Genomic DNA, 15,192 nt, shown 5'->3' with positions numbered 1-15,192 from the left:
CAAAGCCAAAGAATACGAGACCAAAAACTTTGCGGGACCCACTATCCTGGGCAACGTTATGACGGGGATGACATTTTACAAGGAGGAGATCTTTGGACCGGTGCTCGTGGCTCTCTCTGGATGAAGCCGTCGCTAAGATCAGCAGGAACCCTTATGGCAACGACACAGCCGTCTTCACCACCAACTCCTGAAGCGAAGAACAGTGTGCCCCGCAAATTCACCAATGAGGGCCTGGGCCGTGGCGTCGCGGTCCAGGCACCCTCGGTTGAAATCCCTTAACTGACAGCGTGTCGCGGGTTCGCGTCCCGTTCCCGACGCCCGACGACCTTTGCTGCGTGTCTTCCCCCATCTCTCTCCCCGTTTCCTGTCAGCCTACTTTCACTGTCCCTCTCCAAATAAAGCTATAAAAAGCCCCAAAAAAAATCTTTAAAAAAAAAAAAAATTCACCAATGAGGTGGACGTGGGCCAGGTGAGTTGGTGTGAACTTTCCCATCCCTGACCCACTGCACATGTCTTCCTTCACTGGTTCCAGAGGCTCATTCAGAGGAGACACCAACTTTTATGGCAAACAGGGCATGCAGTTCTACACCCAGATCAAGACGGTGACATCACAGCGGAAGGCAGAGGACGCCACTGTTACGAGCCCTGCCGTTACCATGCCCACCATGGGACGCTGATGGGATGCACAGAATTTGAGAAATATTATTACATCTAGCACAACCTTCGATGACTACTACTGACACTCATCACTCATGAAGGAGCTATGTTCAGCGAATAGGTACAAGACCTTTTACCATCCGGAAATATATTATAGATTTGTGGGTTTTGGCTTTTTGCAGCTACGCGGCCTGAACATCTGGTTTCATGTGTTGTCCATAAATGGGCATGACACGTCTGTGACATAACCCAAGACAGAATGTGCCCCAAAACATGATCATTCACACCCATTGAGTTTTCTTCCAATGGTCAAACATGGCAGTGAATGGTGTGGCCACATCCCCTCCATGGGGGTGTGAGCGTTGCTTAACCACTTTTAGCTTAACCACATCCCTATTTTGGGCATGTCATTATAGTCTAGACTGAGAGAACGAGCCCGATCGATGGTCTTGAAGGGCGGATCCAAACCCAGGCGCTGGATTCCAACGCCGCTTCCTATTGCTTCACCAATTTATGTCCCCGCCTCCCCTCCCCTCCCCCCCCCGGTCTGTGCACGGAGCACGCCGACGTCACCAAATTTAGAGTGACGCCCCTCTGAACTCTGGTTGGTTAGGAGTTAACAAGGTCCTAAGACCATCGTTCCTGCATCGTTCGCCCAGACTTTTTTTCTTTTGTAACAAAAAAAAAAGCATGGGTTTCCGAGGCTACTATAGTCAAACATAAAAAATGTCGGATACATAGTATATCACAACATGTTGGGGAGCGGCAAGTTGTGAGCTTGTCAATAGGAAAAGAATCTGAGGGAAAAGAATCATGTCACCGCCTGGAATAGTGGCATATGTCATATTTTCAAGTAAAAAAAAAAAACACCCCATTATAAACTGAACCAAATATAGAACATGATATACAGTATATTAATCATTTCACGCAAAAAGCTTATGACAATATAATATACTAGATGTTCAGGTCGCTATGCGGCCTTCACACCTAGATTTTCAGTGCATATTCAATAAACGGGTGGGGCATGCATTTCTAACTAGCATCGTTGCCGAGTAGTAGTTGATTTAAAAAGACCATGACATAGAAAATAGGTGATTGCAACCATTTTGTTCTAATTATATTCTAGTCTGCCTTGAAGTCTATTTGCCATAGTACATATCTAGTACTACTGTATAACATCTATAAGTATATTTTACATAACAGATCATTACATATTGAATTTACTCCCCCCATTTTTTGTTATACTGCATTGCATCCATCTACACAGAACTCTTTACTACAGAGCCTCATGTAGCAGCAATGTATTTGAAATTACATGATCTGACCGAAGCACAAAATTGTTGAAAACACTGGTGTAAAGGACCATACCAGTTTAGGCATGTTTAGCCCATTGACTACCACTCATAGGAGACTTGACAGTACTGCCCACCAATTTCTAACGTGGTGGATAGTTAGATTTTTTAGGAATCCATTGGGGATTAAAATTGCTGCCGCTCACAACAGATGGGGTGGTCGAGGTACGCTCCCACCTCCCTCACTAACTCATTCACCCTACAACACGTGTTTCTAAATTGTTAATTGTGTAGCATGCAGAGACAAGCTGAAGCAGTGAGTGAAATAAGAGGTTTACCGTTTGCAGTCCTAAAACTCAGAGTAGAGATAGCAATGGGTTCCCTCACCAGATTTCCAATGCTTTCCCATGGGATTTAAATATTATGCAGAAAATACGGTCTGTACTGTAGTTAACATAAGCCCAAGAGTTTTGTTCTCAATCTTATTTTCTGAGGCTGTAATGTATTTTCGTTTAGTGATATTAATTGAACAATGGTCAGTAAATAATGAAACGTGTGTCACTTGTGTATACCATCTTGTTGGTTGAAACTTGTTGCTACAACTTCAAGGCTTATTTTCTTAATTTATCATTGGGAATCTGTGGTGGGAACCCGTGGTGGGTGGAAATTCTGCGTTGGCCTACAATAAAACGTATCATTCCGTCATGTGGCGATTAATGGCAAACATTGATAAACGTATAAATTAGTATAAATGTATCTGAGTTCAGATTACCTGTGTCACTTCCTGTCACATGTTCATTGTGGATCTGCTGGAACCCAGGGATCGGCCGAGTGGTCAGGTACCAGACAGCATGGAGCACATCAGTAGCATGGACCCGGTTATGATCTGCCATTTTACAAATACAACATTTTAAATTGGTAGACTTTACATTATGTACTAAATGTGATCACACACCCAGCCTATATTTGCCATGGGTAAGGAGAGTGTGATAATCTTGTGCTGATTGATCAGCTGTCATGTCTTTCCTTGGGGTTATATGGCAGCTGACCAATAAGCACAAACTAAAGCCGTATCGTTCCTGTGCATGACTTTTCCAGAAGGTGGCATTCCCGTTTCCTGTTCCAGGTCAGTTTCTCATAGCTTCATTTGATGGGCTCAGCAGCAGATTGGAACTGGAAACACATGACACCTTCATATAGTATGTGTTTCCGGTTCCACCTTCTGGAAAATGTAACTACACAGAGCCTATTACATGGCAGTTTACCAGAGTGACCTCCCTGCTTAAATACAGGGCATCGAGGAAGGATAAAGATCATTTTAAATTCTGGAAATTCAAACAATGTGATAACTGAAGTACCTATGTTATAATTTTCTGATAAAAATAAATTACCTCAAGATCCATAAACAAAGTCAAAGAAACTTATATCATCATTATGATATACATACTGTACGTTTCTCTGTTATCAGTAGAGGAGCTTCCAGAGCATTGCAAATACAGCTGGTTCTATTTAAAAGACGATTTACAATCTTCTAATATTCAGTCATATATTCAGAATATACAGTCAACGCAGTATCTAGCGATGTCTTCCACTGGTGATAACATTATTCTGCAGTTCTACCTGCCTTTTCAGAAGCTCATTTACATATAATTAAATATAGATATTTTAAAAAACAGATACTTCAGGTATGAAAATATCTGAAGTTGTCCCTTATCTGTTCACCATCATGTCAGTAAATAACCATGTGAAACATGGACAACATTGTTACTGTGGACAGTTTGGTAGATTTCACAGCTGAGAAGACTGGAATTCAGAGTGGAAAACCAGAGTGTTGAACATTGATTCACGGTAAGGCTGGTCAATATACAGTATGGAGATATGAGTCTAGGGATCTTGGGGATCGTTCATCTTTATCGATTTCCATCCCCTTATAGATCCTGCTTATCAATCCCACAATTGATCCTTTCCTATTGCAGGGGTTGACACTAAGGTCTCAGAGGCACTTGCCCGTCGGCAAGTACAGGTCATGTTCTACTTGCACAAATAAACAGGTATCATTGTTCTTCATAAATAGCCTATAATATTTTAATAAGAAGGAAGAAAGCAAACTGCACTTGCCCGAACGTTTTATTTACTTGCCACGGGCAGTCGGGCAACCGTTAGTGTCAACCCCTGTATTGTATGGTAGAAAAGTAAAAGGAACGACAAGACAAAAGAATATGTAAATATAATACATATGCTTAACAAATCAAAAACAGCTCTAGTTGTTTTTCCAGTAGAAAATGTCTGCCTTGTGATGCAAGATCCTGGATGGCTCCATGCTGATGGTGAAGGGGGGGGGGGCTGAACACCAAGGTATCTGTTAACCCATTAACCCATTAAAACCGCCAACGCATCTGTGTAACCACTTAAACCATTATTTAATACTTCGGCTATTCAAAAATAGCAGATATACAAGCTCATAGAACTTGTACATCTGCTATTTTTGAAACTCAAATCTTTGCCGTGCCGCGCTATGAGCTTGTATACCTGCTATTTTTGAATAGTCAAAGAAATCTAAAATGACAGAGATGCTTTCCCGGTCTTAATGGGTTAAGACTTGAGGCCGACTCTACAAATGCCTCCTAGATCAGTGGTTCTCAAACTTTTCCATGCCAAGGACCCGTAAAATGTATTTGGCCGCAGACCCCACATCTGAAAATGTTTTATGCCAGGGACCCCCCCCAGGAAGAGAAGATTTCTGTTAAAAATGTACATAAAATTATTCTAAAATTCATATGTTGCTATATATATATATATAGCTGAAAATCTAAAATGACACGGATGCTTTCCGGGTTTCAATGGGTTAAGAGAGTTCATCTAGCAGAGGCAGTTGTGTCTCGCTTGTCCCACCATCACAGGACACGGTCAAGCTTTGAACCCGGGGTCCATCGCAGTCACCTGTTCCAGGAAGTCCTGGACGCTGTCCTAGTAGCGTGTCCAGAGAGGTCAGCGCAAACCTTTCTGCTGAATACCGGACACAAACATAGTGTCTCTATATCCAGAACTGTGACACACAGTACACACAGTGTACAGGTGTACAGGACTTTCATCACCATGATGAACTCCTCTGCTCTGGTGAAGTAGCCTGGCTCCACCCCCTGAATCGCTAGCCTCGCATTCAGGGTCTGGTGACGCTGTCGTAGGCGGGGTTTTCTTGGTTGAAAATCTGTACGGCGAATCGGGATCGGGATAATCCAGTATGAACCAATCGCCAAAGAGTCCAACTTTGGCCACGCCCCCATCTCAGAAAACAGATGCACTGAGAGGGCTTTCAGACTGAATAATGGAGTGAAACCAAATGAAAATTCAGGCTGAGTGTCAGGCTACTGGTGAAGTCCTCTTCTGCGATCTTATCCAGTTTGTCTCTCTCCATCGGCCTTCATAGCCATGGGTGTAATGCTGCAGGTTGGAGAACTGGATGCTGTTGGATGAATCTCTCAACCATCAAAGAAGAGAAGAGTTCCACCTGGTTTTGACATCCAGTATCATGGTGTGCTGAGGTAGCCTAACATGACTGCGTAGATATTAGTCTGGAATCTCTGTGTGGAACCTGTGTTTCCGAGGGGCAAATTCAAAAAATGATTGATAATGATATGATAAACCCGCGCCATATTTGCATACTGGGCCCTGATTAGTCCCTCACAACTTCGGAGGGAGAGAAATCCAATCTCTATTGAGAGGGGCCAGACCTAATCTGCCGAGGGCAATTTATTTTTTTGCAATGGCAGATTTGTCTGGAACCAGGCTAATGCTGAGGAAGTTTGAAGAGCTGCTGTTTCTCTTTCAGCACAGTCATGTCCATTGTAGATCGTTTCATCCACAAGGTGACTGCTCTTATTTTCGCTGCTGTACACTTTCTGCACTGCCAGGTTTGAGGATGTCCAGCTTCTTCGAAGCAACAGCGAACTCCTCCAACACCTCTCCAATCTCAACTGACCCCCATTTCACCCGTTTGTGGCCGGTAGACAGACCTTTTGGTGACGTTTGCCATGGCTGCTGTAATGTGCGGTGCACAGTGATGTAGCAGTCCTGCGCTAAGCCAGTCCATCCATCACTTGTAATGGCTACCATGACCACATTTGCTAGCTCTGTGATGACTTTCTGCCTCTGTGTTGGACAGAACAGTCCCCTAGGGAGGGGTGTAACATAGGTTGAGGGCCTTGGTCATCTCCCTAAATCAGGGGTCTTCAACAGGGGGTCCGGGACCCCTAGGTGGTCCTCAGAGCTACTATAGGGCGTCCGCCAAATCTTTGTGTGATTTGTGGATTTTTTTTACATTAACCACTTGAACCCTAGCATCCCTATTCTGAGGGGAACATTAGCCGAAAATAGCAGATCTACAAGCTCACAACAGATCGGCTATTTTCGGCAAAGAGGTTTGGTGTAAAGGGGAAAAAGGGGCAAATCAAGTACTAAGTATTGAAGGTTTAAGTAGTTAAATGTCTGAAATTAACTAAAAACATACATTTACACAACACTGAAGAAAGTCAATGAAGCTATCTATAAAATCTATGAAAAAGTTTAATCTGCCATACAATTGTAAACGATTGTAGTGGGGGGGGGGTCCCTGTTCATGTGACGGCCTTGGAGGCAGCCAGGGTGTGTACAGGGGCTGGAGGCGGAGCTGTGGTCTTGCATGCTGGAGAGACCTTGAGCTGACCACCGTCGAAAATGAAATGCTTCATCTTTTTTTGCTTGAGTTTTGAAAAGTGAAGCCAAACCTTGGACCTCGTCACCTGTTCCTCTCCACAAAAATAAATGAATGCAGCGACATGCAAGTTATCAAATTCCTCTTCTTTGTTTTACTGGTACAGTAGGTGGCAGGCAAATCAAAAGTCAAACGTTATTAGAACGACATATCTTTGTGTCAGTGATTTGATTTCAATGACATCGCGCTCTTCTCTCGCGACGTTGGGACCCCTTAAAAACATGTTTTTAATTCAGCAGTGGATGAACTACGTAGCTTAAACCTCTCTGTGGTACTTACAAGGAATGTCCCTGTAGCCATTTTCCAGAGCGCAGAAGTAGGACATGAACTCCCTCACAGGGATTTTAAAGATTTCAAACAGACATGTGTCCTGGAACAGCGTGTATGTCACCTGGGAAAATACAATCAAATAATTATTATTAACACACGCCAGAACACAAGACATCCATTATGTGCTATTGTTGACAAAACCCTGCAAAAATAAGATATATCCATGCCTAACCATGATTAAGCCCTCTTTTCCGGTGAAAACATTGCATCAAAAGGTGATTATGAAAGTCAACCAAAGAACAAGATTTTTGGGCAGGATCTCCTCTCATTCAATGTCATTTCGACTATGCTTGCTTTTTGTGACCGTGTGTATTTCCGGTAGGACACACAAATAATCTACTGGAACGGGAGACGGGAATCAAATTATTAGCTTAGGAATGCGACAAAAACAAAAAGGCTTCATAGGGTGTGCAATTGATAGAAAATAAGTCATTTTTTGAGTGAACTCCTCCTTTAACTCATTGAGTGCCCAAATTATCATTATCTATTTCTGGCCATTATGATTTTTTATTTTTTATTTTTTCAAAGTAAAAAAAAAGTGCTTAGGAAGCGAGATACAGCCTTTTTAAGTTATAATTTAAACAAAGAGTGGATGGAGCTGCAAATCTTCAGATAATGATATCTATCTATCTGTAAGGACAGACATCTCGTTATATTCATGGCTTGATTTCTCCCATTCCAGAAGTTTACAAAATACAAATATAAATAAATAGTTAAATGAAGAGCCCATTATTATTATTATTATTATTATTATTATATCATTAAATTACAATGGTAATCATTTTATTTCACTGTGTTACTGCTTCTGTTACTTTTACTTTACTGGAGTATTTGCAATTGTCTATACTTTTAACTTCTACTCCACTACATCTCAGAGGCAAATAGTGTGCTTTTACTCATTAAGATAGCCAATCTACAATCTCAAAGTGCTACAATAGGCAGTTGCATAAAAAGAAACATCACACCATTAAAAACATCTGTACACGGTCTACTAAACTGGAAGGCTCATAAAGCACTAAGCTTGTTTAAAATGAGATCCCCACATACACAAATCATGATGACTTATAGGAGACAGACAGAAATACACACTACTGCTTCATGCCTCACTGTTTTCTCAGGGCACACACCAGACAGACACAACGCATGCAGTAAAATGTTCATAGACCTGACTGCTTATTTCTCTCGCAAAAATTGGCAACCCAATATTTTCCTTGTCACTGCGAAGCGGCAAAAAAAGACCAGATCTACAAGCATAGAGCTTGTCAGGCAGCGACTGTTTTATGTTTGTAGATCAGATATTTAGCGCAGGAGTAGAGCTGGAATGAGCACATTCGTGGAACATACCAATGTGTTCACTTGTTGCGCTGAAATTGGGAGGAGGAGAGGAGACGCTTACATTAACTCAAGAGTTTAATGTAAGCTACAGATCGCGCAGTTTTATATGCTTTTTTTTTTTACATACATGATCTGCAGTTACTATTACAAGTTAGTGAAGTTACACATGCACGTTCCCAGTTAGCCTATATTATAATGTTCTGCCTGCATGTAGTCTGACAATACATGTGAGCTGGTATGTTAATAGGTAGGCTATTTAAAAGACCCCCACTGTGACCCGCAGCGCAGGGGGACAAGGTGTCGGATCGTCTCGAGCCAGGGGGAGAGACTGGCCAATGGAATAGCAGGAAACGAACGGTCATTATGATATTAACTCAGGCTGGGTATGGGATGGGCTGACGGCCGTCGCGGAAGTGTTATTAAATCGATCAATACTTCTTTGTATGATGGTGTCACACAAAAATGGCAGATCTATCTGCTTTTTTTAAAAGGTTATGAAAATGTTGAGACAAAATAGGGACGGCAGGTTGAAAGTGGTGAAATACTTCAGCATAAGGAATATTCTCATGAATGACGAAGATATCAACTAAACCAGTAGTTCTCAAACCTTTTCGTGTCAAGAACCCCCAAATTGATATATATTTAGCCGCGGACACCCAATTGAAAATGTTTTGTGTCAGGGACCCCCAGAAGAGAATTCTTTTGTAGAAATATTCCAAATTATTCATATTTCAAACACTCTCAAGATTTAAAAAAAATGTTTAAAAAAATAGCAGCTGTACAAGCTTGTAGATCTGCCGTTTTTGAATATCCAACATACAAACAGATAAAGTGGTTCAAATAATTGTAATGCTGTATAAACATTTTGCTGGGGACCCCCTGGAACCCCTTCAAGGGCCCCTGGGGTTCAGTTTAGTTCAGCGGTTCCACTTTGAGAACCACTGAACTAAACGGAACCATTTCCGCATCTAACCAGACATGAATGAACATATAAAAGCAACACATTGATGGTTCTAGTACTGACATAGCTGAGTATCCTTCCCGTCTTCCCTCCTGTTCGGTCCATCAGGTCAAAGATTTGGAAGTTCCAGCTGTTTATCTTCTCCATCAGACCTTCATGGTCCTCCAGCAGGGGATCCAGTCTGAACTGCAGTTCACCCTGCAAAACACACATTCATTCATATTAAAGCTGTACTAGGTCACTTTTTTGTGCCTGATTACAACGTTATTTTGTCCAATCTGTATGGTGGGGTATGTTAATACAACATAACTTAAGTGATATTTTTTGGTTAAAACAAAAAGTATTTTGTTAAAAGGTTCAATCACTATATTCTGATAGTAATCATTGTTATAGAGTGTTTGCTCAGTAACAGGAGTCTCCCCGTCCCCCCAGCTCTTTAATAAACAGAAAATACATTTTTCGGTAGGTGTCAAAATCTCAGCCAATCAGGAGAAAGTATCCATTTTTAAGCTTCATTTTTATAGTGTTCCAGTTCCATTTTGTTCTGCTCATTTCTTTGTGTCATCACTTCAAATTTCACTTGTTTAATCTATATCCTGATTGAGTTCTCTATCCTCATTGGATAAACTGAAACGAAAATGTATTTTGTGTTTAATAAAGAGCTGGAGAGACAAGGAGACTGTGTGTCTGTGGGTTTTATAAATATTGAACCAATGACAATGACACCTATTAACAAGAGATTGTGACTAAATAATATTATTAGATCCATTGGTTCTTTTTAGATTTCCTGAAAAGTAACAGTTTTGAACATACAAGGTTTCCATCCAACAGCAACAATATAATAAATATACAGTATGATACACATGCCATTAAGATGATTCTTAATGGCATGTGATCATTAAGATACAGAAACAGTCACTTGCTGAAAATAACTGATCTTCTCTTACAGTCGTGTGGTAGAGTATAAATTGAGCTTAACCACTTAAACCCCATATGTTGTTAAGCAGAGTTCCACAAGGTTCTGTACTAGTGTGGCTCTTCAGTTTTTACTCTACATTAAATACCTTCGCTGAAAGTAGCAGATCGACAAGCTCACTGTGAGCTTTTTGATCAGCTATTTATTTTCTGCAAAGGTTCTCCCCAGAACAGGCATGCTGGGGTTCAAGTGGTTAACATAAATCAGAACATATATCATTTTAAATATCTAGTGTTTCACGCACATGGTTTTTGACAGACTCAAACAGCGTTGTGCATGAAGGCCTTCCTAATGAAACTTCCAGCTGGTGTACTGTACCAAACAATCCTCGGCTGAATTCACAGCAGCCGTCTTGACAGCTCAGCGGGGACATTTTGACAATAGCAGTGGGACTGGGACCACTGAGAAAAAACAAGAGCACAGCTCAAACCAGCTGTACGCCAACTATGGGACGGGGGGACGAGAGATCTAATAAATAATATCTGACTTGAACAACCAAAGACCAGGGAAGTGAAAGAACAGCTGGACACACTCGCTCTCTCACTCTCTCTCACACACAGACACACACTATATTGGACAGACAATCTTTGTGCTGTCAAGACAAATGTAGTTGTTGTAGCAAAATATACAAATGACAAATGAAGGTATCTGTTGTGTCCGTCTGCTGCATTCTGTTGGCTGTATGCTAGCATAAAGATACCAAGGATAAGAAGGTGACATCACAAACTCATTTGTGTTGCCAGACAAAAAAAAAAGATGTACATTTTGTCGAGCAAAAGGGTGGAGCGCCAAAGTCTAAATTAGTTGACAGAGTTGCAATTGTGTGAGTCAAGGGAAGAACCCCATAGTTCTTAAGGGCAGCGGCTCAGGATGTAGAGCGGCTGTCTTGGTATCTGAAGGTTCCAAGTTCGATCCCCGGCTGCTCTTGGCTGCGTGTCCTTGAGCAAGACACTAAACCCCTAACTGCCCCCAATGAGCAGGTTGGTGCCTTGCATGGTTTCCCTCGCCCTCGGTGTGTGAATGTGAAATACATTGTAAATTGCTTTGAAGGGTTGTAACTTGTAAAGACTAGAAAGGCGCTACAGTATCACCATTTAACCCATTAAGACCTGAGGCCGATTCTACAAATGTCTTCTAAATCCTAACAGTTTTCTGAAAACTTTTTCATGTCAAGGACCCCCCATCTCAAAATATTTAGTTCCAGGGACCCCCCAGAAGCAAATATTTGAGAATATATATATTCAAAGATTTGCAACAAAAAAAAAAAGCAGATCCGCAAGCTCATAGCGCAGCACTCGGTGCCGCACTATGAGCTTGTATATCTGCTATTTTTGAATAGCCAAAGTAATAGTTAAAGTGGTTCAAATCTAAAATGACAGATGCTTTCCCGGTCTTAATGGGTTAAAGCACTTCCTCCGGGTGACGCTCAGTTGTGACATCATTGTGAAAATCGCTGAAAATAGCCAAATCCTTGGTGTCTGGTGTGTGGATGAGGCATACAGTACCTTTGATTCCTGAGTCTTCTTCTCCATGCTGGGACTCTGCTCTTCCTCGCCTGCCTCTCTCTGGCCCCCTGCCACGTCTGTCCTCTTGTCCCCTGACGACGTGTCCACCTCCACACTCTCCTCTCTGATCAGAGGCTCACCCATGAACTCTGACCCTTCACCTGCTTCAGGCGCACACACACAGGCACGCACGGGCGCGTGCGCGCACACACACACACACACACACACACACACGCACACACACACACACACACGCACACACGCACACACACGCACACACACACACACAAATACCTTAAAGCTTGCAAGCAGAGAGCTCACGTGCAAGTGCCCATGCACATATACACTCACACATCCTATCAGCTCATTCTACCAATCAATTAACCCAATAGGAAGTTGCAATAGACTGTTGCATGCATCCCTCATTGAAATACACACTTTGTTCGTGCAATTATTGATTTGACTTATTTCCCCACTCCCAGGCATTTGACAAAGCTTTTCCTTGAAGCACAGGACTGAATATTAGGTGAATGAATGAGAAATGTGGAGATTTGTTGGAAGTCAGTTACAATTGTGCTATGTTATTCCACAACTGCAGATCACTATTGGCACTGTGCATGTGTGGTGTGTACGTTCTCCACCAGATGGCAGCCTTGGCCTCATGGTTAGGTGAGTGGACAAGTAACTGAAGCTTTCCTGCTCAATGTCTAGAAACAACATGGCAGGAAAAGGAAGGATGCCTTCAGGAGCACAAATAGAAAGACCAAACCGTAACAGCGTCTATGAACTAACTATTCACTAACTATTCACTAGATCCTGCCAGCTCCAGTATAGTGTTTCACACAGTTCAGCTACCAATATTTTATTACTGTGCAATGTATCTATTGTTTTACACAGTAGCACAATCCCATAACAAGCTCACAATGCGAGGCGTTGTGAGCTTGTAGATCGGCTATTTTCACAATATTTATCTGTGGAACAGAGTCAAACAAAATGGAATGCCTTATGCCTCAACTGAACTCCTACATTCCAAGTGCTTATCAATTCAAATATGATGATTTTGGGGGGGTCACAGGCTGAAAAGGTTGAGAACCACTGGTACAGAACCCTGCGGCTCAACTATATGGGGTGTTTCAGTCATAGATACTGTATATAAAAGGTAGACGCCTCCTCCGACTCTGGGGCGTCTGTATCGCGGACGCCATATTAGAGGGGATACGCTTCTTTTCTTTTCCGAGACTAGGCAGAATCTAGTTGTACAAAAATACAAAGGGATATCTTTATACAACTAGATTCTGACAAGTCCCAGAAAAGATGCGCTGTGATTGGCCAGGAGTCAGGAAGCGTGCCCCCTCTAATATGGCGGCCGAGATACAGGTCGCTCCAATGAACTGCAGCGGACAATGAGGTATCTAGGTTTCTATATCTATGGTTTCAGTGGTTTAATGTGTCACCTGAGCGTCTGCGCTGAACCTCAGTGGTGTGGAGCTGGTGAGCCTCTCCCACGTCTGCTGGGGAACCTCCTCCCTTCATCAGCGTCTGGCGACCACAGCTGCAGTGGACACACACACACACACACACACACACACACACACACACACACACACACACACACACACACACACACACACACACACACACACACACACACACACACACACACACACACACACACACACACACACACACACACACACACACACACACACACACACACACACACACACACACACACACACTTGAGTACATCTGAAGACAAACATCCACTCAGCGTCAGTAACACACGCTCAGTGGTGGAAAAAGTACCGACAACATGTCGGTAAAAATACCTCAAAATTGTACTTAAGTGCAGTACTTGAGTACATGTACTTAGTTACTTTCCACACTGCACACACTCCAGAAGACAAACATCCACTCACCGTCAGTAACACATGCTCCAGAAGGAGGGTGGCATATTATTTCTAACACCCCAAACAGGGACCTTTAAATCACTTAAATCCGAATTGCTAAAATAACCGGTCTACAAGCTCACACAGCGTCAATGGTCTGCTATTTTCGCTCCTTTTGACAATTTCTAATTTCCTTTTTGTACATTTTATTTGTATTTTCACCTGGTGTTTTCATCAGGATGGGGGACGATTATTTTAGCGCTTTAGCATACCTAGGGACTGCACCTTTTAACAGAACAGTAAGTAAGCACTCCAAACAAGTCAAGTGTTATGCTGCGTTCACACGGGCAGATACAAAGATACATGCTACCATTCATTTTCAATGGAAGCCAGCAAAATGAAGATACAAAGCAACATCCGACGTTGGTAGCTGCTACAAACGATACAAAGCTACAAATTGAAGTTGAGCTGAGTTCAACTTCCAGATACAAAAATACAAAACTACTGCAGCTCCGATGAGACAAAGATCCGATGATGCAGCGCGCTTGATGGCGTCAACGACCGTGTTGAGCAACACAGATACAAAGCGACAGAGTGACAAATATGCAGTGTATTTTTGCGTCTTTGTTATCTGCCCGTGTGAACGCAGCATTAGTGTCAAAGAACTTTGCTTTTATGTACTTATGTAACAATAAATACAATCTTAAATCATTTGAATCTTGTAGGTTGTCGTTTGTTGGACTTCAAAACGATTGTTTCAAGACAAAATGTCATCATCTCCACAGTGGTTATTGTAGAATATCGGTGAAGGATACATATCTGCAAATAGTTACTACCGTGCAAAACCCTGATCGTTAATTTCCCTCTGAAAGTGTAAAAAATGGACCCGTCAGGGGTCAGCATTTTGCAGTGTGTATATGCACCTGGTACAGAGATGGACGGAGGGGTTGCGGAAGGCTTGTTGGAAGTCAGGCGAGCTGAGGGTGTAGCCCAGGGGCTTGTGCAGGTTGAGGTTGAGGCTCGGCTTGGTCAGGAAGTCAGCCGTGTCCGGAAACTCCACGGGCGAGCGGGTGACCAGGGAGGACGAAGATCCTGTTCCCACCGCTGGAGGGCTATTGCTGGGCGAGCTGACCGGACTGAGGCTCGGAGAAGTGCCTGGAGGGAGAGAGAGGGGAGTGGGAATGACAATGACAGAGAATAAAGCAGGACACCATAAAGGCTGCCACAGTTAAACAAACTAATTGATCTTATCTATTGTAAAAAAGGTTTGACATTTAGCTTTTTTTCCATTCAATTTTTTTAAATAGCAAAAACAGGTAGTAATTACACTAATCAAATTATTGGTACTTAATAATAAATATATAATAAAATAAAAAAAAACTTCAATCCGGAAACGCATCTCTGTCAATTTAGATTTCTTTGGCTATTCAAAAATAGCAGATATACAAGCTCATGACACAGATATGTTCCCTGTCTAAATGGGTTAAACACGCTTCT

At 42.3% G+C, this 15,192-nt stretch overlaps 1 protein-coding gene across 2 annotated transcripts in view; it reads right to left on the bottom strand.

Annotated features, from left to right (window-relative positions):
• pde3b (phosphodiesterase 3B) overlaps positions 1–15,192 on the bottom strand; it is a 79,602-nt gene that overhangs the window by 13,052 nt on the left and 51,358 nt on the right. Inside the window, exons 6-11 of one of the 2 annotated variants that reach the window (XM_084066709.1) lie at positions 14,619–14,850; positions 13,261–13,358; positions 11,807–11,970; positions 9,389–9,523; positions 6,979–7,090; positions 2,722–2,835 (exon numbers count right to left, since the gene is read on the bottom strand). In XM_084066709.1, the coding sequence (XP_083922835.1) occupies positions 2,722–2,835; positions 6,979–7,090; positions 9,389–9,523; positions 11,807–11,970; positions 13,261–13,358; positions 14,619–14,850 (855 nt within the window). The remainder of the gene's footprint in view (positions 1–2,721; positions 2,836–6,978; positions 7,091–9,388; positions 9,524–11,806; positions 11,971–13,260; positions 13,359–14,618; positions 14,851–15,192) is intronic. The other variant, XM_084066710.1, reaches the window with a different exon arrangement.

Source organism: Gymnoscopelus microlampas (assembly GCF_963454915.1).
Source record: "Gymnoscopelus microlampas genome assembly, chromosome: 1".
NCBI lineage: Eukaryota > Metazoa > Chordata > Actinopteri > Myctophiformes > Myctophidae > Gymnoscopelus > Gymnoscopelus microlampas.
This window is presented reverse-complemented; position numbering and strand designations above follow the sequence as displayed.